Genomic DNA, 25,112 nt, shown 5'->3' on the forward strand with positions numbered 1-25,112 from the left:
TATGTGTAGTTTTTATTTTGATTAGTTCTGGGATCATCGATCATTTATTTTCGATTAATTTATTGGTAGTATATTTTGAGAGTAAAAAATTCCGTCATTTTGCGTTTTTCACGCCATCGCCATGAATTTGCGTATTGATAGTTAATATAATTATTACTACATGTGTGTGTATGCGCATATATGTATGCAGTTCTCTTAGATATATTATGACATAATAATTGAGGATGATAAAAGTAAAACTACAATTTTGTATTTGATTTCATATTGGTCTTCCATTCGCTCTTTCTTTCATATCTCGCTTTTTTTTTTCTCGTATACAAAATAAGTATAGTAAAATCTTCAATTGTTCGGCTTGAAGGTCGTGTACTGCGGCAGCTTTTCACTCTTGTAATAGGGCTTCAACGTTGCTAAGCGATCGGGTTTGAGAAACAGCTGCTCCCCCTGCACAATTTCCATCTTAGGATCTTAACATATCTTGGTATCTCGTAAATTTCAATTTGCCTCAACTTACTATATTTTATGGAACAATTTCAATCTCGGATATTTATTACTAATTACAAGTATTTGTCTTTCATAAAGAATTTATCCATTTATGTAAAGAATTTATTTTTAAACTGTTCTAAAAATTTATTCATGTCTTTAAAAAAATGAAAAATTGTTTCTAGAATCATCTGTAATACATACATTTTTATTTTTTTTAAATATGGATTTAAGATATTTTAGTAATAAACTCTTCATTTGCGTTAGTAGCATCAAAATGCGTAATAATTAGATAATACATATATTTCAACATGAATTTTACATAAAATCTGTATATTTGAAAATAACGAAATATTAGTATACAGATATAATATATATTTTATATATGTTTTTAATATATATGGGATTTTATAGAAGGTTAATGCAGATTTAATACGAATGCAGAGGGATGAACTAGCACGAATTGCTATCATAATTCTACAGAGATTATTACTTGGCAGTCAGGGATAAAAACTAGCATGGGTGCAATCTGTGCAAATCTAAACGTGTCCCAAACGTGGCACGCGAGGACATAAAGTTGTCTTAAGAAGGGTCGGTCGTTCTACTCTCCTGACATCACAGGTGCCAAATAGGTCAGACTAAATCCAGCATCACATAAATAAATAAAAACGTACATTTTAAATCACATACATACAAATGCTAATAAAATGCTAATATTTATTTATATTTATTTTTATAAGAATTACGATAAGTAATTTTTATGATGACAAATAAATAATTATGATTGTAATTTTATATGCGAGATTTGACGTCAACGATATATTAATAACATTATATAATAAAAATTAATTTTTTTCACGTAATAATAAATGTATAAAAAAGGATCATGATTTGAAAAATTGACTTAAAAAATTTCGTCGTATTTCGTAATCGGGATTAGGAGAAATATGTATGTTGGACACGATGACAAATAATAATTACATACGCATATATATATATATATATGATCACTTTTTAATGATGACAACTTTATACACGAAAGAGAACTCCTCGAAACTATTCTTTTTTTATACGCCATACAATAAAGTGTCCCATATCATTAATCCGATTACAAAGTCGATGGTATTCGCTTCGGATTTAATTAATGACGATGGCAATAACCAGGAGATACAATATAGCTAATCTTATTAGGACGATCGAGGTAACGGCAAACATCGTGCGTCGTATTTGAGATAAGGATGAAAGTAATGTCAGTGGGTGGTTTCTCTGTACATATAATCTCGTAAAGTGTGCAGGGTACATACAAAATGCAACTCCGGCATGCTCACTCGTTGGTCGACACACTCTGAAACGATCTGTACAGTTTGGTTCCCCGTTTTTCGAGAGTCCCTCTCGAACGGATAAATTATTCGCGTATACGATTACTATACAAATGCGAATCAAATCACTGTCAGCTGTTAGCTGTTTAAACTACTCTTTGTAACAGCGATGTAAAAGCACACTGTATATGTCGCGAACGTGAAGGTGGACGATTACATCGCTGTTAACATCAAACTTTCATTGATTGGACGACGATTCGTACGTCAGGATCATGATCTAAACGGATATATGTATATGTGTATGTACATATGCACTTATAATATATTTAATGAGATAGCAATATATATCGTCGTTAAATTGTAATGAGCATAGTTTTGACTAATTAATATCTATCATACAAACATTCTTCAATATGGTCTCCGACGGTTCTTTTACAATGTTTATTAACATTACAAGTACACGATGTCAACGATCAGATAAAAAAAATGCGTTTGTATAATATTTGCTAATAAAAAAAAATGCATTTGTATAATGATATTTACTAATCGCGTCTACAGCTTTTTCTTTTTTAAAGAGAGCAGTGAGTATGGCAGTAATAAATTTCGTGGCAGTATGGCAGTAATAAATTTCGTGTAATTAATTACAACTATCTTCTTACAATTGTTATATGTTTTCGAGACAATTTGATTATCTCGATGCGCAATAAACTTTTAAACAATCCAATAGAGATTGCGTTTGGTACACATTAAAGCGTATAACGTGTATACTATACATATTATATTATATATCTGCACGTTGGTCGTGTGTCGGAAACACACAAATACAATATTTTATTTATATATAAAGTCTTTGACGTTTTTTTCCGACAAGAAATAAAAATTCGCGCTTTACGTTTTTTTGCTTTTTTCTGGATTTAACATATTCTATTTCTCGTTCTGTAAAAAGAATTTTTCCTGCGCCAAGATTGCTCGCTTATTGATCAATTAATAGATGTATGAGAAAAGTGTATTTATTTATTTGCTAGTCGCTCGATTTTTTTCTCTTTTTAAAATGGGCAATATTGGATAGGACAGTAATGAATTCCGCGTAATTAATTATATAATTATTTTCTCACAACTATTGTACGTTTTTCGAAATGATTGGATGATCTCGCAGCGCAATGAACTTTTGAACAATCCAATAGAGATTGCATTTGATACACATTAAAGCATATAATCGCGTGTATCTACATATTATATATCTGCACATAAATCGCGTTGTCGTAAACACACAAATACAATATATTTTATTTATTATATAAAATCTTTGATATCCTTCTAACAAAAAAAATTCACATTCCTCGTTTTTTAATTCTTTTCAATCCGATTTATAACACATTCCATTTCTCATTCTATAGAAGGAATTTTTCCTATGTCAAGATTGTTTGCTCACTGATTAATTAATAGGTATGTAGGAAAAATCCATTTATTGATATTTTCTAATCGCGCCTTTAATTTTAACCTTTTTAACAAGGGCAGTATTGGACACGGCAGTGTGAAATTTCGCGTAACAATTAATTACAACTATTGTTGTACGTTTTCGAAAGGATTGGATGTTCTCGTTGCGCGATCGGTCGTCCGTCATCAAGTGCTGCTACTTAAAGCGTAAATTCGGCGATCTCGGCCGAGTTCAGTCTTACGTTCTTGAATCCCGCAGGACGCGCGGCTGCAGAGAATACGCTCCTTTCTAGAGGGAAGCGAAATCAAAATAACACGGAATGAGCTATTCGCGCGAAAAATGAGCCAACTCGGGCGAATCGATAGGAATTCTGTTTAAGATTAAGCGTTTCAATCTAAGCGAAGCGAATTCCATTCAATTCAGCTTAATTCGATTATTTTTTTTTTTTACAAAAATAAGGAACGATGCGCTCTGTTTGGATGGGAAGACACGCGTTTAATCGGCAGGAAGGGATAGGCGGAATTATCATCGACACGCTCTACTTATGTACATCTATCTAAATTAAATTACAAACAAGGACACAGCGGTAATTGGTTGAGGGACACCTAGGAACTAGATGCAACCAAATGCATGCGTAATGCACCCTACCGAACGCATAAATCACTCAAGCGACTATCGCGATTGTAGAACATGATACGTTCGATACTTGCGCGAGCAGCGCGTGTCGCTGCATAAGTATTGTAATTTAATGTAGACTCGTCTAAAAACTTCTCTAATGGATAATGTCGTCCCAATATAATCGCATAGTTACGTTATATAACGATCGTAACATTGTAATAAACTTTTATGCGCGTAAAATCGCGAGCGAGAATGATGTATCTCATTTCTTAGCATCATTTCCTCAGCAAAACGGACCAACAAATTTTTGGACGACATAGTAGAATGCGTTTGGTACATAATTATATAATAATGTGTGTCTATATTTTTACATCTTCACGTTGGTCGTGTATATCGGGAGAAAGAATAAATACGCAATCTTTTTATTTATATATAAAACCTTCAAGATCTTTCCGGGAGAAAAGGTGGAAAGTTTGTGCTCCTCGTTCCTTGCCTTTTTTAATCCGATTTAGCGTGTCCCGTTCTTCGTCCTGTAGAAGGAATTTTTCCTGCGCCAAGATTGCTCGCTCATTGATTCAATTAATGGATGAATATACGGACGTGCGGGGCGCGTCAACGTTTTAAGCAAATCATCAATGTTAGATATTTTCTCTCATTTTATTTGACGAGCCCCCAAAAAGCAAATGGTTCAAATATTAATACGATAGTCACCGACAAACAATCCGATGAATTAACCGGCAGAAATAGATATTAATATCAATCCGTTAACTATGTTAGTTAAATCGTTGCGCTTAATCCGAACGTTTCGCATTCAGGTCAAGTTGCATGCACTTGCAGTTTTGTTTTCGCGAATGCATCGATTAAATTTGAACGCGCGTGCTTTGATCAGGTGGCTATTTTCGAGCGAGTGCAAAGTGAGCAAGCAGTTGAAAAAGAATATTGTTTAAAGCGGAATAACTAATGACTAGTGTCGTGTTGGTCGGTGACACGGCAAAATCGAGGGAAAACGAATTCTATGATATAGTTAATGTACGCTGTGCACTAACGAGAGCGAGTAGAGTTTTGCGTAAAAAAGAGACGTATAAATACAAATGTAAATGTAAATAAATGTAAATACTTTACATAGAAAGATGAAAAAATGCATCTTTTACTACTTATGAGAATAAAGTTATTTAGTAGAACATTATATCACTACAAAACATTGTAAAACCAATATTTTTATGATGAAAAATTCACTTTTTGATTTACATTCAATATAATTTTCATACACGATAATCTTGCTTCTACCGTAATTGTACTTTTTCTAATATAATTGTATAGTAAAACAATACAGAAAATAATATAAAATATATAATATATATATAATATATACAATATTGCATTGAAAAGTCAAAGTACAGTGTTAAAAAAAAGCTTGCCGTACAAAACTCTACAATCGCAACAACTAAAATCGCAGTAACTAATTTCAAACATATTCAAAGGAATCGTGTCGGAAACTTGCTTTCGAAAATGCAATTCAGAGGCAGCAGAGTGATAAATAATTAAATAAAGAAAGAGAAAGAGAAAAGAAAAAAGACGGGAAAAAATAACGCGAGAAGCACGCCAGATTTTAATTATGCGAGAGTAGTTCGTTTTTTTTCTCTCTATCTTATTTAAAACTTATCTGACCTGCAATGTGTATTGTCCATGAGGCTGTCCATGATGATGATGCCTCTGATAATGTTGCTGTTGATGTTGGTCGTGCTGATAGCACTCCTGCTGATATTGCTGCGATGGGACGGGTTTCAGAACGTGATTGGCTCGCTTCTCCGGAACGAACTGCTGACTCGTACGTTCCATCGTATCCACTGCCAAACGTGGATCCTCTATCATAGCGTTGGAGGCCTTTGTACTGTAGAAACGGCTGATATATTATTCTGGTTTCGTTTCATTAGAGATACTTTGTTGTATACGCCCCCGCGCGATACACGCGAGAAAATGTTTTTTTCAGATAATTCATTTAAAAAAGTTCTATAAGATTCATTTAGCTTGTGTGAAAAGAAATTTAAATTTATTAAAATCTAAAAAAGTGCGAAAAGAGAGAAGATGCTTTTATAAATCTTTTCTTCTTCTCAAAGTATTCTTTTTTTTGGAGAAAAACGAGAAATATAAAAGAGCTAGAAAAATTTCCCCGTCCGTTTGAAAAATACATACGTTTTTGCTAAAATCTCGTATCACTGCGTATGCAAATTCGTAGATATACTCTAGCACAGCTCTGTTCAAATGTACACAATATTGGAGCATCGCACGTGATCCACGGCGGCGTCTACTCGTCTATAAATCACCGCACAGCGCAATATCGCGTGCTTACCAATGCACTTGCTGCAATGCCGGTACTGTGTTTCTGGCTACGCAGCATCTATCCGAACGTAGGAAACAAACGAATCCCATTATCAGCACCGAGAGCACTGTGAATCCAGCTACCGCGCCGATAACGAGGGGGATCTGCGGGAGAGAAGAATATTCTATGTGCGCCGAGAAACATTTTCGCGCGGACATTTGTGTAATACACATATATAATACGTGAAAAAATTATAAATATTTTTTTTAGAATTTATACAATTATAATAATATAAATTTACAAATTCTCTTTATATTTTACTTTGTGAGAATTTTATTAATGGAAGTTAATTTCTACGAGATTTTTATTAACGTAAATATATATATTTTTTATTTTGTTTACAAAAAGAGTTTTTCCTTTAGACGATATTGAAAAACATCTTTTCGCGTGAATGTTCGTATAATACACGCACAGTATGTGATTTATGAAAATTAATATTTTTTACAATTTATTTGTGCATTATATGTCACAATTATGTAATAATAATATCAATTTACAGGCTCTTTTTAATTTTATTTCGTAGGAATTTTGTTAATGCAAATTAATAAAATTGTACGAGATTTGTAAGAATACATATATTTTTTATATATTAATTTGTTTACGAGAAAATATTTATCTTTTAAATGATATTGAAGACGTCTTTTATATAAATAAATTATAATTAAAATATTACAATTGTATGTGCACATTTGTATGAGTGCGTCCGTTCATGCACGCATGTACATATGTAACGTTTACCTGGCCGGGCTCATCGACTTTCAGCATGAGCGCTCGTCTGTCACTGCCACGATCGTTCTCCACGATAACGTGATATAGCCTTTGATCCTCTTTTACCGTACTTGTCAACTCTAAGATCGCTATGTAACAATCCTCCGAAGCCAGCGGCTCCAGATCAAGCGCGCGATAACGCGGTTCCAGAACTTCACCTGTCGATAATAGAACGAATCCATGCATCTCTCGACAATTTGTATTCTTCCGTTTCTACGAACAACTGAAATAAAATTTCGCAAAATAATAGACACTCAATACATATAAGAAATGATAGAAAATTAATAAATAATAAAAATCAAATCAATGAAGCATTAAAAAAAACAAAAAAGATAAATAATATTAATAAAAGATGAAAAATAATTTCAAATATACACGAGATATAAAGATTCCTAAATATTATATACAGTTTATGATAGTGTAGGCAATTACTCGGGCGCGAAGACCCATATTAACAGAAATTAATTAATCAACTGGCATCTTGAGTAACGATAGGCGGAAAAAATTTCACGGCGCGAGTAGAGTGCATCAATTTGGTCTTGCGGAAATTGGACGGATGTCTCAAGACCGAAACGATCTCGTAGCTCGTATTACGGGCGAATAATCAATTAACCAGGAAGTAATTGCGACTGTGCAACGACGAGAGATCGTTGATAAAGTACTCACGGTGAAGTGCCAATTATACTGAGAAGTACAAGGGAAAAAATGTGTACGAAGGAGCAATCCCAGAGAAAAACTCGAGTGCTTTTTTTCACTGGTTCAACGAAGGTGTAGGAAAGTTTAACGGCGAGTATAGTTTCGGGAAAAGCATAAGAAAAAAAGAAAGAGAAGAAAACATTAATAATGAACACATGGTTTGTAATATTCGAAACTCGCAGTAAAGTTTATACGTTAACGATTCGTTAGATGAGGTGATGGGAGTTTCGTTTCGCGAAAACACATAACGAAGGAAGAATTCGAAGCAAAGTTGCGTGATGGCCGAGGGATGAAAGTCAAAGCAAAACAAAATAAAATCGAGTCAGCTCGTCCTCATGGTCGTAATAATTTTACATGCCAACAACGTGCTTCGAAAGCGGTATCTCTTTCACATACATTGTCCATGTGTGGCTCGTGTTTACCGAGACGTTTACAAAGATAAAGAGCGTGGCTATCGTTTGCGGCTAGCTCGCGTGGTGAGCAATCTAGAGCACTATTGTAGAATAGTAAAACAAAGTAGCCAGGAGGTCAATGTTCCCTTAAACTCTAATAGAAAGTTTCCGCTGGTCGACCTATTAATTCATTGACCTCATGTTTCGAATGTTTTTTTACTCGAGCACGATGTAAATGCATCTATCGCTATACATATAATAACTTTTGTTCATTATTTTTTAATTTTATAAAAGCTGGATTAACTCTTTTACAATTCTACTTTAATGTGAATTCGGTATAACTTGTATTTCCATGTGTTTTTTTAAACAATTTCGGTTAATAAATTATATCTTCAACATACCTCCTTTTTACATATCTTCAACATACCTCCTTTTTACATATCTTCTTAAAAAATAACTCAAATAATAGAAATTGATAATATATAAAATGTTAAGCTGTTATGGGAATATATGAAATATGTTGAAACAACCATAAGACAAGAAGTAAAAATATAACTTCAAGTTGATCCAATTGTCTAAATTAAATGCTACGTATATATTTTAAAGAAGTTCGATTCTCCCTATTATTATGCTTTTCCAATGATCTACGCTACCTTATTGTCTCTCGATGCTGAATTTCCTTAAACAGAAGATAAAAAGGAAAGAAAAAAGATCAAACTAAAGACGAAATCGAATACTTCTTGCGATAGTTTAAGACAAACAGTCTCTAACCGGCGTGCAGTCTGGTGCTACCCCATTCCCAGGCCACGAGCCGCGGCTTCGGGTCGGAGCACAGTCTGATCTCTAATCTGGCCGGGCTACCCTCCGTCGTTACGACGACGAACTTCTCTGTGATGGCCGGCTTCACCACCTGCGACACATGTTTAACATCCTTTGAATGGAAAGTTCGTTCGTTGCTGCGGCCTTCCCTCCCTTTTCCTTCCTATCCCTTTCATCAAACGTCGAACGTAAACGCTACGAAATCGCCCCCTGTTAACCGATCTCACGGTGTGCCTTTTTGCGAACAAAATGTATTTTAGACTTTGTACTATATCAAAACTCTAATGGAATACGACATATTAGTAAAAAATAAATAATGGCTTATTATCGAAAAAAAATCTAATATACTTTATATAAATGTTTGATACGTCGACAAATACACGATTAATCAATAATGCGGAGTAGTATTTATGACGAAAATTGAAACAATGCAATTCTTTTTATCTCGCCAATATCTCGCAACCTTCATAAAAGAGACATTATCGGGAAAAATGGTAACGACTCGATGAAAATTGCGACTTAAATTAGGTGCGAATAACTAAACATTCGATACGAAAGCGAAATGATATTTCATTCACAGACGGAGAATCCCGCTGTGAATACAATTTTCCATCGTGAAAAGAACGCTGTGATTTATGATGCGCGTATTATAGCTCAATTCAATGCAATATTGTGCTGTGTTATCGTGAAATAAAAATATTATAAAATGCACATTTCTTGCTGTGGATAATTCATCGAAATAAATAAATAATTTGTATTCATTTCTGCTTATATTTCAAAATTCTCTGTTTCATCAATCGCAAATATATATATATATATATATACATATATTTATTTATTTATTTTCACAATATTTATAACAACGAAAATATGTCGCATTTACATACATAATTAAAACATTGATTTGATTGTATTATACGTAAATCAACGCGTTTCAGATTGATTTTCAAGTACCGTGCGTATAAAATAAATCGTATAACAAAAATTTCGTGATTATTCCTTCCAATATATAATACATGATATTTGACTCTCGAGGTGGATACGTAATATAACACAAATCGTATATATGCGCAACGCTAAAATCAATTTGGGCGAGATATCGACATTAATAGCATTGCTGAACAGATGAAACAGCTTCGTATTAAATGAAACGGAAATCAAACCTTTGCGTAGCCAGTGACCTGCATTAAGTCGCGTGCGATATGCCGATAGGCAAATTGAATAAAGAGAAAAAAGAAAAAATATCGCAATATATCAAGGTTTTTTTCACTTCCGTTATCGGCGTTATTAATCGAGTAATTAACTGTTAGCTACTGAACAGAGTTGAATTGCGAAACACTATAATATCATAATAATTGCAACATATAACTCAATCTTTGCCTACATGCGTTACTGTTATAGTATTTATACATTTTATTTACAACATTGCAACATTTACCTCGAACATAGATAAAAAATCAATTAATGCCGAATATGCTCTGATGAATTAAGCACAATGGAAATTTATTTAAAAACTTGTTACAACGATTATGCTCGTATTTATATACCTGTTATATGCGAACGCATTCAAATGAACCTTTCCCAATTAATCGTTATTACAGTTATTTTCACATATTCAAGTAGAATAAAAACAAGTTTGCATCTACGTAACATATAGAGGCATTTTTTTGAGAGAAACAATATGGCTTGTTACAATTAACCAAGGTATCGATTTTTAATATCGTGTACAATGCACAATAAAACTTGATGGCGGCTTATTGTTGACAAAAACTTACAAAGCATACCGTCATTAAAAATGTGTTTGATATAACATGTATATATATACACTTGATATACTTATATACTAGTATATATACTGCCAAAAATTTTACCGTAATTATTAGAAATCGATGCATAGAATTAAAATTGCAATAATAAACGATATTGTAGAATATATTAACTTTGAATTATGATCAGAATAACGTATATACATAAAAATATCATATAATATGTATAATGGAACAATTTTAATTTACTTAATTCACTTACAAATTTACTTATCTCTTTAAATAATCAATTATTTTTCAATCTTTCTTTTAGCGCGAAATTATTGCCGTTAACGCAATCTAAATTTATCTCGGTATATTGTTTCTCTATACACGAAATAATGAAGCAAAATGGGATTAATGCACAAGCACAACGTTTCTGTTTCGTTATGCAAACTACATCCTATTAATTCTCTTCGATATTGCATCCGGCAAATTTTCAAAATTGAACGACAGAAAGGAAAATATGTATTCGCGGTATGCATCTTGTCCCAGCCCCCGCACACGCAAGAGATATTCGGTGATTTTGCAAAGTAATGAAGCGATATTTTTTCGCGAGATCCATCGGAAACGGTTATTCGTCAACGTCGATTTCCCTCCCGGTAATTCTGATTTGTAGCAAAACTTTCTCAAAAAAAGCATTCCGCGTCATCTTACCCGTGGAGCGCCAACCACTTGCAGAGACACAGGGTCGCTTTTAACTTCCCTGATGTTGCCATTGATCTTGTTGGAGGCGAGACATATATATTGACCCTGTTGCTCGTACGTCACGTTCGTCAGGATCAATCGTTGACCTGTTCCGCATTCCAATGGCATTCGGCCGTCCGTGAATATCTGCGCCCATCTATACACGCGCGACCGCACCGATCGAGAAATTTGTAGATTAAAGGCAGTCTGAGATCTGAATTTGCCATTCACCGATAGAAATATGTGATAACAAAAAGACATAAAGAAATGTAAGAAAGAAATTTATAAAGTCTCTACAGGAAAGTAAGAAGTGAGAAACGTCAAAGTTATAAGCTGTGAATTTTCTAATGAAAAAAGCAAATCAAGATTGTTGAAAATTTTCTGCACAACAATTAATATAACACAAAATATATTATATCTGCATATTCCTACAATATAAAATAAATATCATAATTCGATGTGTTAATAGCAAACATATTACTTCAAATAATATCCTTTATATAAAAAATTTACAATACATTCAGATAATTACATTATCGATGCGCGCATAAATATGCAGAATATAAAAAAGATGAAAAAATCAAGTAATCAATTTAAATCACCTGTACTCAGCTGGCGGCATCGCATCTGCTTGACATTCGAATGACGCACCAGAATACAACAATGCAGTTGTCAATCGATCTGGTCCAACTGCGGTGATCATCGGTGGATCTGTGAAAAATCAACTTATTCTGGGATTGAGAAATGAATTTACGAATAAAAAGTTTTACAGATAACAGTTTCTAGTAATTCTAATCCTGTATCTTTTAAGAATTACATCGATATACATACATATATACGTATAAGAACGTAAATCAAAATCATTTCACAAAATAATCAGAGAAATGACAAAATTTATAGCATACAAATTGTCAATAGTTGCACAAAAAAATTTTGAATTGCAAATCGAGTAAAGATGACGAATTAGAATAACGAGATAGCAGCGGCACACGTACAGTTTACAGACACTTGGACCGAGATTGGACTGCTTTCCCCCTCGGTGTTCGACGCTTCGCAGAGATAAACGGCGGCGTGATTTCTGTAAATTGGGGAGAACATCAGGGTCGCCCCGATACTGGCTACCTCGGTCACGCCAGGGCTCTTCGTTTTCCTCCAGAGTATCGCAGCCGGTGGGTTAGCGTCGGCGAGACATCGGATTTCCAGTTGATCGCGGCCCTCCTCGAGCTGGCCGGTTGGGACGCCGACTAATCTCGTCTCTGGCGCGTCTAAATTCATGCGAGACGGGCAGTTAATCACGAGATCACCCTAATTGCCTCACACACATGAGAGAGTATGTATATATTATAATATATTATAATATATCATAGAATGTCTCTTTCTCTCTCTCTCTCTCTCGATCATTATGTGCTGTATATATAAAATCTAGCAAACAAATTCGTTTAATTTCAAAAACCGATACACAGAAAATGTATGTATAAAAATAAAATTTTTAAATGTATTTATAAAAATAAAAGTTTTATTTCGAAACAAGTTTATTTTAAATTGAGAAATTTTTATTATTATCGAATTACACTATTGTTTTTTTTTATTATTATCCAATTTAAATATTTTCCCAGTGTTACATATTTTTTTTATTTCGAGAATGATAAATGAAGAGAAACAAACCACAATAGCGTTAAAGATATTTCTAAAATTATGATTTAACATCAAATGATTTGCGCGAATATTACGACTAATGATTTTAATATGATAATGTCAGCGATAATGCGAGCGATGCTGCTCCTTCAGAAGTAAACTGGTTATCTATCTTCAACGGATCGAAATAAAAAGCGAGAGTAAGAGCGTAACAATTTTAATAAGAGCAGCATGGAAATTACGTATAATTATCCTAGAAAAGCTCCTTCATATTCATGTCTCTTGGTAAACAAGAGGAATTTAACATAAATGCGGTCGAGAAAATGGGTCCCATCATCGTTACCGGTTTTAATCATCACTAGAATCACCAGTCGCAGTGTGCGGGAGACCGTGAAAGATAAACATTAGGTACAGAAAACAAACGCGGCCCGCGGCATAAAGTTTTCAGGTTAAACCGCTCTTATTAACGAGCTCGTAATTAAAATCAAGATCCACATTCAGAAGTACTTGCTACTCGATATCTTTAAGAATAAAATTTTCATTTAGCATTATATATCAAATCTCGCAATAATAATAATTTCGATAACCGATCTCTCGAGATTGAGAAATAAAAGTAGAAAGATCGTAAATTAAAAAATGAAATATATGACTGATAATTTGAAACGTAATTTATATTTTGTCTTATGTGTTTTCTTTTTTTCATACACTTCTGATATTTACTGTCATTGCTTGATGGTATAATATTCCTTCAAATAAGTTTATAATTTTTATACAATTTCTACCTAACAGATTTTATGCTATAATTGTGTGCCTTGGAATTTAAACAAATCGCTCTTTTACCTCTTTTCCTATCCATCATTTCTTCTTTCAAATAGCTGTTCATCCGAGAAAGCATCTTGATCGCTATTTATATCAAACAAAGATGTCGCCGCTAAGATGAATGTTTCGATTTAAGGAGAAATTAAATTACGCGAACGCGGTCAGTCGTACTACTGCTGTTTTCCCGATGGACTAAGCAAGCCGGAAATACTGCGCTGACTTTGGTTTCGCGTATAACTGATGGTACCCGGTGGACACGGTGGAAAAAGCGCGTGCTCAGGTCACGCGGTAATTACCTTCTTCGAATAATTAATTAATCACTGTGAAATATAAATTTCATGAAATATAACGCAAGAACTTATTGCCGTTGCAGTTCGTATGATTTTTTGATAAGTGATCAATTATTTGTTATAATTTATAATTCTGTTTTCGAGAAAGAAATAAACTAAATAAATGAGTTAGTATTATGCTTGAGAATTCATTGCATTTATACACTTGTGTATGCCATACATAGATTTTTCGTTTACTTTATATGAGATATGCAATGGTATAATGCAATGAATAAATCTTTTCCCTTTAATTTGCGGAGCGTAATTTTGATCTCTTCGATAATACACGAGCCATAATTTCAGCTGATTTTGATGGAAAACTGGCAGAGTCAGGGTATCCTGTTCACCGAATGATGACGTAATTTTTGTTTATTTACTCGATATTTATTTAATTTATCGCTGGTATAAACCAGAGCCAATTTTCATCAACAAACCGGTTTCGTTTCCATATTCATGTAATAGATCATCGTCGCAACCATTAAAAAAGTTAAACGCTATTACGTTCAATAAATTACATTATGGTACATCCAACGAGATGAGCTAAAAACATAAAAACGTAAAATTGAGTTAATCCGCATCATATTGAGGATTAATAATATATCTTTTTAGAGCCTACAACAATAAAGGCACCTATCATAAAAGAATAAAAAAATTCCCTACTGTTCGTAATCAATACTTATTTTGAGAGATTTCTTTTAATTTAAATTGTGCATTACATGTATATTTTTATTATTTGAGCAAAATACATTTAATACATTTCTTTCTAAATTTCTCTTTCAATTGCAAATAATGTTTAAATTAATTCCCGTTAAATTAAAACACAATTAATTAATTAGTGCTTTTATATAAAAAATAATTATCGCGATAGAGGAAATTAATTACAACAAGCAATCATAATAGAAATTGAGTAAAATCTACAATAGTCAGATATTCCCAAAATAAAACAAAGAGAAAAACTATTTAAATAATCGTAATAAAATAGTATGTATATTGAAATAAATCCTATATGTATTAAAGAACATATATACATAAAAATTTTGTATAATGAAAAAGCCATGGAGCCATTTATATACAAATTTATATATAAATTCTTTTTATTACCGCTTTTTCTTGTACGATTATGCAAGTTTGAATTTAATAAATTCTGTTTAATATAATTTAATATAATATAATTTCATTTAGTAACTTTTAGTAAACATTGGACGGCATAACCATACTCGTTACATTTTCATGAAAACTAAGTACATGGAAAGTAAGAGAAATAACGCGAAATGCAAATCAAAATGGATAAGCCTAAAAAATTTCAGTTTTATTTATCTAAAAATATTTTTTTTAAGAAATTTTTGTTTTCAAAATTTATATTCAGCTTTAATCGGAAAATATTTAATATTTAGATGTTATAAAACTATGATGAGATAAAATGTTAATTTCACATTTTCTATAAGAAAAAAAAACTTTATCACAAAATCAATCCTTAAAATTAATATTCATGTTTCGAGACATTCTCAATTGAGAATGTCATTATCAAAATATTTTAAATTATTGAGTTCCAACAAACCACAGATCCTCTCGAAATTTTCTCTAAAATTCCACTGTATAAATAAATTTATTAAATAATCTAATTATTAAAAATATTATCATTGTAATATTTTACAATATAATTGTATATTGTCACTATTTAAATATTTAATTTTGCGTAAATGTATTTATGTTAGCCGTTATTTATCGTGTCACTAATTTATCATTTCCAATTAGTTGTAAAATCCATCGAATTCAAATGTGAGGGGAAAAAAGGATCGAAATATAAAAAAAAAATGTTTCTTTTGTTTATAAATAAATTTTGTTCGATATATATACGTATATCAAATTAAAAAATTAAAATTTTGAGATTTTCTTGCTTTATTATTCATATTGTCATTTTCACTGTTTGCCCCAATTAAAACCCTACGGTATGCAATTGAAAGCTGTGCGGTAGAAATCAAACGCTTATTGAATATTTATGAAGTATTCAAGTTCGAATATCCTATACAAATTATGTACACCGGCTGGAGCTATTAATACTACTGATTTTACAAAGGGCGAGAATTTTTCGAAAAATTTTTCCTAAACTCAATTACCTAATGTATACCCTCCTATGCGTTTTATGCGTTACGCCGAAATATCGATTATTCGAAAAATCTTTTATTCAGTCGACGGTTTCCTTTCTCTGACGTTATTTCCATATCCCCGTTCACGTCATTGTTTGAAGTTTACTCAAGAAATGACTGAGAATTACGGGCGAACGAATAACACTCGTTCACAAGCGCCAGCTGTGCGTTAAAATGCTGCATCCATACTAGATTTACGCATCGCAGAGTCGTTGCGTGAGAGAATTTTTAAAGGGATCATTTCTCTAACAAATTTTCTATAAAAATTTATAAAAGTATAAAAGAGTGTTGAATATATAAAAGTATTTTGAAAATACACGTATAGAAGTATAATAAGAAAAAAAGATGAAAATTAATTATAACTTGCAACAGACTAAAAGCCATTAAAGTTAAATAATAAATTATAATAAAATATGATAAAATGTAATAATGGAAAAAATTATATATTCAGTAATTGTGATTTTTAAAACCTTATTTTCTTCTACATTTTTTTACATGTTTTTCTTAATTTATTTTATTAATCTTTTCATACTATTTTCTATTTTTTTATAAAAATTCGGGTAATTTTTGTAGCAAAATTATTTTAATTATAATGGATAAATGGAATTATAATATTTATGTTAGCAAGACGAAAAATAACATCAACTTTTTTTATCATTTTATCTTATAATGGATACAAAAATTAGTCATATGTGAAATAGTAAAAATAGTCATATGAAGATTTTAAAATAGATAAAAAAAGTTACACAGTTCTTTTTGATAAAGCATCTGCGCTGCGAAGGATTAAAGTTTGATCCTATTATAGTAGTCTGCAGCAATTTAACGACAAACTGTGAACTATATCCGCGAAACTATCGCGAGCTGCAAGAGGAAGTGATGACGTGCAGCTATTTTGGGGATGATAGTTTTCAGAAAGCCAAAGCCACGCGATTCGAATGGTTCAACGAGTGCCTATTCGACCAAATTTCGGCCAGTCGTTTCTTGGATAAACTTCAAACGGCTCTATTTTTACGAAATGAAAGTGACGCGATGGGGGAATGAAAGAGACAAAAGCGCTAAAGTTATGTCTTTCATTGTACGTGTCATAAAATGGAAAAATCGATGATATAGTTTGAATTTATCTCGCGAAAGATTTTACACAAAAATCATAAAAATTTAAAATTGGAAAAAACTATCTCTCTCTAACAGTCTCTTATAATTCCAACGATTAAATGGTTGATTAGATTTATTTGCGCAGCAAATAAATGAGAATTTTCCGCAACGCAGAATTATTATTCGCGCAACAAGAATTAATAATCACATAATCGCGATAGAGGAGTATTATATAAATATGCTTTTATCCCCAGCTTTCGTTACTTGGACCATGCGAAAGCTTATTCGAAAAACACGCTGACCGAAATATGGCCGAGCTACTGACCTATCCGCATCGGCTTACGCTCTCTGAAAACTGCATCGAATGCACAGAATGAATGCACCCTCTCGTTAGCGCGGATAAAACCTCCCTCGACTCGCGATCGAAGTGGCACGAAATATATCGGTGCTTTGAGGCTGAACTTTTCAATTTGCGCTGAAAAGTCCCGTTCTAATCCCGGACTAATGCTCGTAATCAATACATATGCGCGCAAACAAACGTATGCATAACGAATGTACAGGATGGGCACGCAAGTCTCGTCCTCGAGAGGATCGCGATGAGACTCAGGATCAAATTTGCGACGGAAATTATAAATTACGGAGCCCGAAATTGGATCAAGGAGGATGGGAAGGGGAAAAATGATGTTGTTGGAGATGATATTAGGAATGGTAACGGGCGAATCAATTTTTGACGTCACCAGATGCTTGATCGAAATTACACGCCTCGATAAAGCACATCGGATACGTTTAACTCGCGAACGGCTGATATATTTCCGACCGCAACTATCGCGACAAACTCATTTATCATCAACGTGCATAAATCACTAGAAATATTTTTGTAAGAAATTATATTTTATAATAAAAAACAAATCGGTAAAAGGATAGAAATAACAGCGTAATACATTCTACAAATTTATAATTTGATATGTAGCCTTTGAAAAGGATAAAATAATGTTTTTCGATAATTAACATAAATTAGTGACATCACTTATTTAGTGCAACTAAAGTGATTTTACCATAATGACTATACTGATCGTATGTTTGAGTATTATCAGCAAATTGAAAATTTGTCAATATGTACATATAGAAGCTTTAGTAGTTTATTTACAATGCATTGAGCTTTACGCGAAAGGACGCGAGCCTTTTAATCTATAACAAGCGTATATACATACATATGCCCGCGTTGCTTTCTCATTTCGTTCGCTAAATTAATTTGTGGCACGGAGAGAGAGAGAGAAGCTGAAATGTGTACGAGACTCAAATGCAATCTGGTTAACGTATTAATTATCGTATCGAAACTGTTGGCTAATTAATATTATGTAACATTGAATTTAACAGATTCGATTTCCAAATTTCTAGAAGAAATTCCCGAAATTATTTTAATAAATAATTATACAAATTTCGTTTACAAATCGCAAACTGGATTTAATAAGATACTTCTGTAATATTAGACGGTAACATTAACATTTTAATAGTTTGTTTTTCTTCAAACAATTCAATTATCATGTTACTGTAAATTAATAAGCGAATCGTATATAAGCGGCGATTATCCTATTAAATCATATAACGGTGTATATCATAAAATCAACATAATGATTCAAAGGCTAGTAACAAGCTTATTTATACCGCTATCGAAAATGCGGTTCGATTGTAGTTGTACAACGATACCGGCCGTGAAGCTAAAATCAATACTCATTTGGCCGCTGTCTGCCGCAGCACAGTTTCGCAAAAAGCGTTAAAATCTGCCTGAACGTTCCAACTGGGCATCGAATTGTTGATAAGGTTAAAACGCATGACATCACGACGTACTGATTTGAGGGAGATTGATGAGAGAGAAAGGGAGAGAAAACTCGCGGTTTTCCGCCGCACGTACGCACATGTGTATGTATATATGTGTGTGTACGCGTATGTATATGTGTACTAGGTTAAATCAGTGTATTGTTGAGGATGGTCAGAGATGCGAAGCGATTTGAGGTCAGTGTGTTATACGGCCAGACCGCGTGATCGGTGATTTTTTTGTCGAATCGTTTTCCATGATCGGACGTTTTACCGGCGAATTGTTTTTTCGCAATTCGTGTGAAAAGCGTACATAGCGATAGTCGCTTGCCTAACTTTTTATCAAATGCATTTTTGCACTGATAATACGGTGGAAGAATATCGATACCTTGCAACTTATCCTTATTTTGTAAAAAATATATCTGAGCACGTGACATTGTTCTTTTATTTGTAAACCACGTAATGGATAGCGTCACGATAGTGATGTACCTTAGTCAAGATCAATATAAAAATCAAATATAAATCATTCTATAGAATACAAACGAAAATAAATGATAATGGATATTTATTTAATAATTCTACAATTATAAAGGTATGATTAGATATTCGGTTATCGATTCTTGATTTATTGAATAGTTCTTTCATTTCTGTTCGAAAAGAAATTATAATTGTAGCAAATATATATATTATTTATATATTGTAAATTTAAGCAAAATTTTAGCAAAATTTAAATATTGAATAATTTAAAATATTAATTTAAAAAATATATATTTTTCTTTTAAACATATATTTTTTAAATAATTTTTGAAAAAATAATTTTTTTATATTGGATGAAAAGGTTGCAACGTAATCACTACTTGTAAACTGCAAAATTACATTGCATTTTATGTTGGCCTTTCTGCTATTATTAAATATGATATTATATTCTGTATCAAAAATAATTCTATATATCTGTAGTTTGATATAAAAAAAATTGAGAATATTTCAAAAAATCCGATCACGCGAGCTAAATATGACCGCAAACGACATTGGTGCAAATCTGATCGAAAGTTTTTCATTATGATCAGAAATATATTTCTAGGCGTGCAGATGGCGGCTGAGAAAGAAGGAAAGTTTCAGCGTCGTATATTTCCTCCCTTCTTCCGCCGTTTCCATTATGCATACAACATACTTGATGGTACGACTGTGCAAAAAAAAAGAAGCGAGGCACAACCTTAATCTCGACTTACCGCTCTGTTCTTCTTTGCGCATTTTATATTTCGAAGGGTATATTTCGAATAAAGCAGCTTTTCTCGCAAATATAGATAGATATGATCGAGCAGCGTTTGATTTTACGTTACAAATATTTGTTATACAGTGGCATGTTTTCGAAATCTACCGCGTATCTAGAGCGAGGTACATTTACGTTCTTTTACAATGGGAAATGCAGTTTGTTAATTTAATATCAATGTCACATTTAGCGCGAATGTTCAAAGTTGTACGAAGTAATACGAGCGAACATTTGACAGAGAATTCATTACGATCAGAATTATTGTGTATTATTACCTGCTTTCAGATGCAGATATCGGAGAAATATAATTATTACTAATTATACCATACATATACATACACAATACGTATCCTATATATTACACTCTCTTTCTATATTATATCATAAGCAATCAAAATTTTGTATTAATATACATTTTGTATACGACTAAATTCTCCAATTAACAGCATCCATTAGGAGCACTTAATAAGCTATTATAATCCAGAGACAACGATTGTTGTCATCGATCGTAATCAATTATAAACTCGTCTATTCAGGCATAAACTTTGCGGAGGATTATGCTATAGCAACTAAGACCTACTTTTGTACTATAGAGAAAATCTAGTACACCAAACGATGATTCTACTTATATTACGCGTCATCGAATATTAACAATGTATGTACATATATCGTCCAATAACGTCACTTATGATGACAATCATTATTAATCGCATAATCTTGCCATGTTAATTTGATATTATATTGATATTATATTTAATATTACATTGATTTGACGCATGAAATGTTAGAGAGAGATTCAGTTTCATTACTAAAAGTTAATTACCAATTGTGAAAGAAGATTTAATTCGTCTGCTGAAAATGTAGCTAATTAAAAATGTAAATAATATCTATTTTAGATATCTGTAGCCTAGATAGTAAAAAGTAACTTTCATCCAGACTGATGTTCTCGTATTTATTTTTATGATCGTTATATTTCTTTATATTAGGATATTTAAGCATCGAATCTATTTTCCCTTCTATTAACTTAAGGATCTAGTGAATTCTTTTACGGAGCTTTACGAGAGGAAATTAAGTCTGTACTCACATCGCACGTCGAACCTCACTTCGGTGCTGGACGACATGGTAGGATTAGCGTACGCCGGATGGATGGCAACGCATCTGATCGGCTGGCCGTAACGTGATCGCTCAGCCAGAATCTCGCAAACACTGTAGGTCGCCCAAGTGCGCGGATTATCTAACTCGGTCGAGTTTACCTGAGGCCGCAACGTCCTCAGCTCGGTCTCGCCCACGTACCTGCATATCGCCCGGAAAATTTGCATTTCCAATGGCTGTTCTGCAACAACTCTTACTCGCTCCCCTTCAACATTCTCCCCTCCTCGTCAGCCTCTTCTTCGGGCCGCGCGCGACTCGCTCTGTCTTACGCGCACGTTCCCCGTTGACGTCACTCTCTTCCGGTTCCGACCTTTTCTCTCTCTCTCTCTTCCTTCTCGTTTCCCAAGCCTTCCTACCTACCTAGGCTCATCGTCGCAGATTATTCCAAGTCTCGCTCTGATAAACGAGGGCACTCTCGTAAATTGAGCCTCTCTCGGTGCTCAGTTATTATAATAATAATGCAAAAACATTATGTCTGAGCTATTTCTTATGGATTCTTGAGCAAATCTGATAATCCGCGAAAATAAAAGAGAGGGAATCGATATATACATATTTAATTCCCGGCCGCCATCCACTTGAAAATCTTTTTACGTCAAAGTTTAGCACGAGTTGAAAATTAATTTCGGCGAGTGTTTACGTTACTCGAATCATAGCGACTTTCTATCCTATCCATCTTTTTGTCCTCCATATATCTCTTTTCGATTTGTAAAAGCATTCAAAATGCCATATATCCGTATCGGCTACAACAACAGAAATATAATGCGAAATGTAACAAATGTTTGCAATCATATAATTTGCAATGTCAGTGCAATAATTGAAACAGATATTTCACATGTGCATTGAATAAAATTAAAATAAATATCGTTATTTATATATTTTGGAAAATATCTCATATTCTTTTAATGTTTTTAAATGTTACTTTATCGAAATAAAATTTTTAGACCACAAAATTGAAAAAATAAAATAAAAATATAGTCTTAAAATTGAAAAAATAAAATAATAATCTAATCTTTATATATGTGACGAACGAAAAAAATTTTAAATCAAGGTTCCCAATGTCTGTTGCATATGTGTCACGCTATTTGCTGTCCCAGGGTTAAATACAAGAAAGAGAAACATGCGGATGATTAGTCGAGATATTTGCTGGGTCGGTTAGAAAATGTTTTTTTAACAATAACAAGCTGTCCGATACGCGTGAAAGAATGTTTCAAAGCGAGACATTTCGAGCGTAATATAACAAAGAATTAAATAACGACGATACTGCGGAGAACGTAACAATAACGATAACGATAATGACATAATAATCACCACGATAGCCGTCTCGTGTATCTTCGTTTTTTTATTAATGTCTCGAGACATTTCGAGCGTAATATAACAAAGAATTAAATAACGATACTGCGGAGGACGTAACAATAACGATAACGATAATGACATAATAATCACGATAGTCATCTCGTTCGTCGACGATTGTGTTCTTGGGATGAACACTCGCCGTCGATTGTGCAGCGATCTCTCACGACCTCTATGCTCCCGTCATAATTAACACGTTTATGCATACTCATATTCTGCATCGTACTGCGTATGTCAATTAGGATAATTCCCAGTGAGTAAGTGGATAAGCGAGAGAGCCCTGAGGACTGAGGCAGCCGGAGAACGGTCGCCTTGTCAAGGGATCTCGTCTACAATTTGGAACGTGGCTCGACGCCCCACGGATGTCGTTCCGCTAACCGAAAATTGCAGGTTTAAAGCCGACAGAGAACGACAGATACACACATAATTTGTCTCTTCTCCTTTGTCGCGGCGTTCGTTTTTGTTTCGTCGTAAAACTACTAAAACCCTTTACCTTCTCCAAGTGCTCGAAAATGACAAGTCGAGAGTCACACGATCCCGGAATCTATAAGAGAATTTCGCGATTCGCTTTCTCGTTGTTACGTGAGACTCGCGTCTGATATTTTCTCGTCGTATCGCACGAAATGCATCATGTAGCTCCTTAATTTCGTGCAGGCACGAATGCGGAATGGATCATGATTATTCATGAAGCGCATGTTCTGCTATCGACAGCGTTCTTGATGCATTACGTGGAATCTTCGAGCAACGGGAACAAGCCCAAAGCTTCAACGAAGGAGAGGCGTGCCGATGTTAAAAGATGCCATAAAATCGATAATGACTTGCATATCTTGATCTAACAATAAGACGTGGGGCATCGTTCGCGCGATCGAGCCCGAAATTTATTAAATTAATTAAATGGTTTCGTACAAAATAACATTACAAAAAAGTACATTCGTTCGAAAATAAATCTTAGATGCTCCTCGTAAACAAATCCTCGTAATAGATCAAAATTACAAGCGCTTCAACCGATTATTTCGCACCGTACAGATTCTCATTCCTTTCCCCTTATTACCGATATATCCTAATTAATTCGCAGACTCATAAGCCTGAAATTGCCGAATAATTACGCTAGCTACGAGCGAGCAAACGAGCGGAAGGAACGTGACGACGAAGACGGGGAACGAGGGCGAGACGGCGAGCGAGCGAGACACGCGAAGCGAGAGATCGCGCGCGCGCGCCGAACAAGAGGTTCGGCGGCGCACAAGTTAAGTAGTACGGAATCTACGTGCAACAATTACGAACCATTTAATTAGAGGCGAAGGATTCCCATACCGCGCTCTGCATGTGAGCGTAGCGATCTCACCTGCTCGGGCTGTCACGTTGCTGCCTGGGAGAATTAGACGGTCGGTGTACTCTATCTGCGGTCGCTGAGGGCTGACTGGAATGAGAAAATTAGCACGGATTAATCCCGTATGCCTTCGCTCGTGCCATATGCGCTCGTATACCATGTCCTAAGAAACCAAATACCAATTGAATACTCTTTTAATTTTTTTCAAAATTAAAATCGCCGCGCGACGTAATGAGATCTTGAAATATCATAAAGCTTATAATAATTATTTTTTTCTAATAATTATTAATAATTATTTTTTCGCAAAAATTCATTTATGTCGAGTATAAATCATGATATCGCAAAAAAAAAGAAATTTACGCGATCGAATTTTAATTATGTATGAAATAAAAATATCGAGATGCTTAGATTGTCGGTCACTATAAACGTGCAATTGATTACTGCGAGACGTAAAGATTAAAAAAAGAGACGCGGAGATTTTCATCCCCCTGCGCCGTGACAAACTTCATTTCCACGGCGCAGAAATAAATCCCGTTGCTTCATTGTTAATTGTATCGTGAGATTACCGAGTGAATGTAACCATCGAGAGAGTCGGGACGATTTTACACGGCTAATCGGACTATATTCGGTGTAATGTACTATTCCCGGACGAGAGATATTAATCTGCTATAAATATCGCTCGCCGATAAAAAAAAAACGCGAAACACATTCCGCGAGATATGACACCGTAATTCCGAGAGTAGCGATAATGAGAAAGTTTGCGAGCGAATCTAC

The 25,112-nt window shown here is 33.7% G+C and overlaps 1 protein-coding gene across 5 annotated transcripts in view; it reads right to left on the reverse strand.

Moving 5' to 3' along the window:
- Positions 1–25,112, reverse strand: part of LOC105254997 (kin of IRRE-like protein 2) — a 153,639-nt gene continuing 128,527 nt past the window's right edge. For 2 of the 5 annotated variants that reach the window (XM_011264021.2, XM_025415309.1), the window contains exons 4-13: positions 24,293–24,428; positions 21,594–21,802; positions 12,398–12,667; positions 12,005–12,113; positions 11,373–11,559; positions 8,863–9,001; positions 6,974–7,161; positions 6,206–6,339; positions 5,524–5,746; positions 3,145–4,403 (exon numbers count right to left, since the gene is read on the reverse strand). In XM_011264021.2, the coding sequence (XP_011262323.1) occupies positions 4,278–4,403; positions 5,524–5,746; positions 6,206–6,339; positions 6,974–7,161; positions 8,863–9,001; positions 11,373–11,559; positions 12,005–12,113; positions 12,398–12,667; positions 21,594–21,802; positions 24,293–24,428 (1,721 nt within the window). In that variant the 3' untranslated portion in view covers positions 3,145–4,277. Of the gene's footprint in view, positions 442–3,144; positions 4,404–5,523; positions 5,747–6,205; positions 6,340–6,973; positions 7,162–8,862; positions 9,002–11,372; positions 11,560–12,004; positions 12,114–12,397; positions 12,668–21,593; positions 21,803–24,292; positions 24,429–25,112 lie in introns of those variants that run through there. The other 3 variants (XM_011264022.3, XM_011264023.2, XM_025415308.1) reach the window with 3 other exon arrangements.

Source organism: Camponotus floridanus, unplaced genomic scaffold (genome assembly GCF_003227725.1).
Source record: "Camponotus floridanus strain SB8 unplaced genomic scaffold, Cflo_v7.5 scaffold12, whole genome shotgun sequence".
Taxonomy (NCBI): domain Eukaryota; kingdom Metazoa; phylum Arthropoda; class Insecta; order Hymenoptera; family Formicidae; genus Camponotus; species Camponotus floridanus.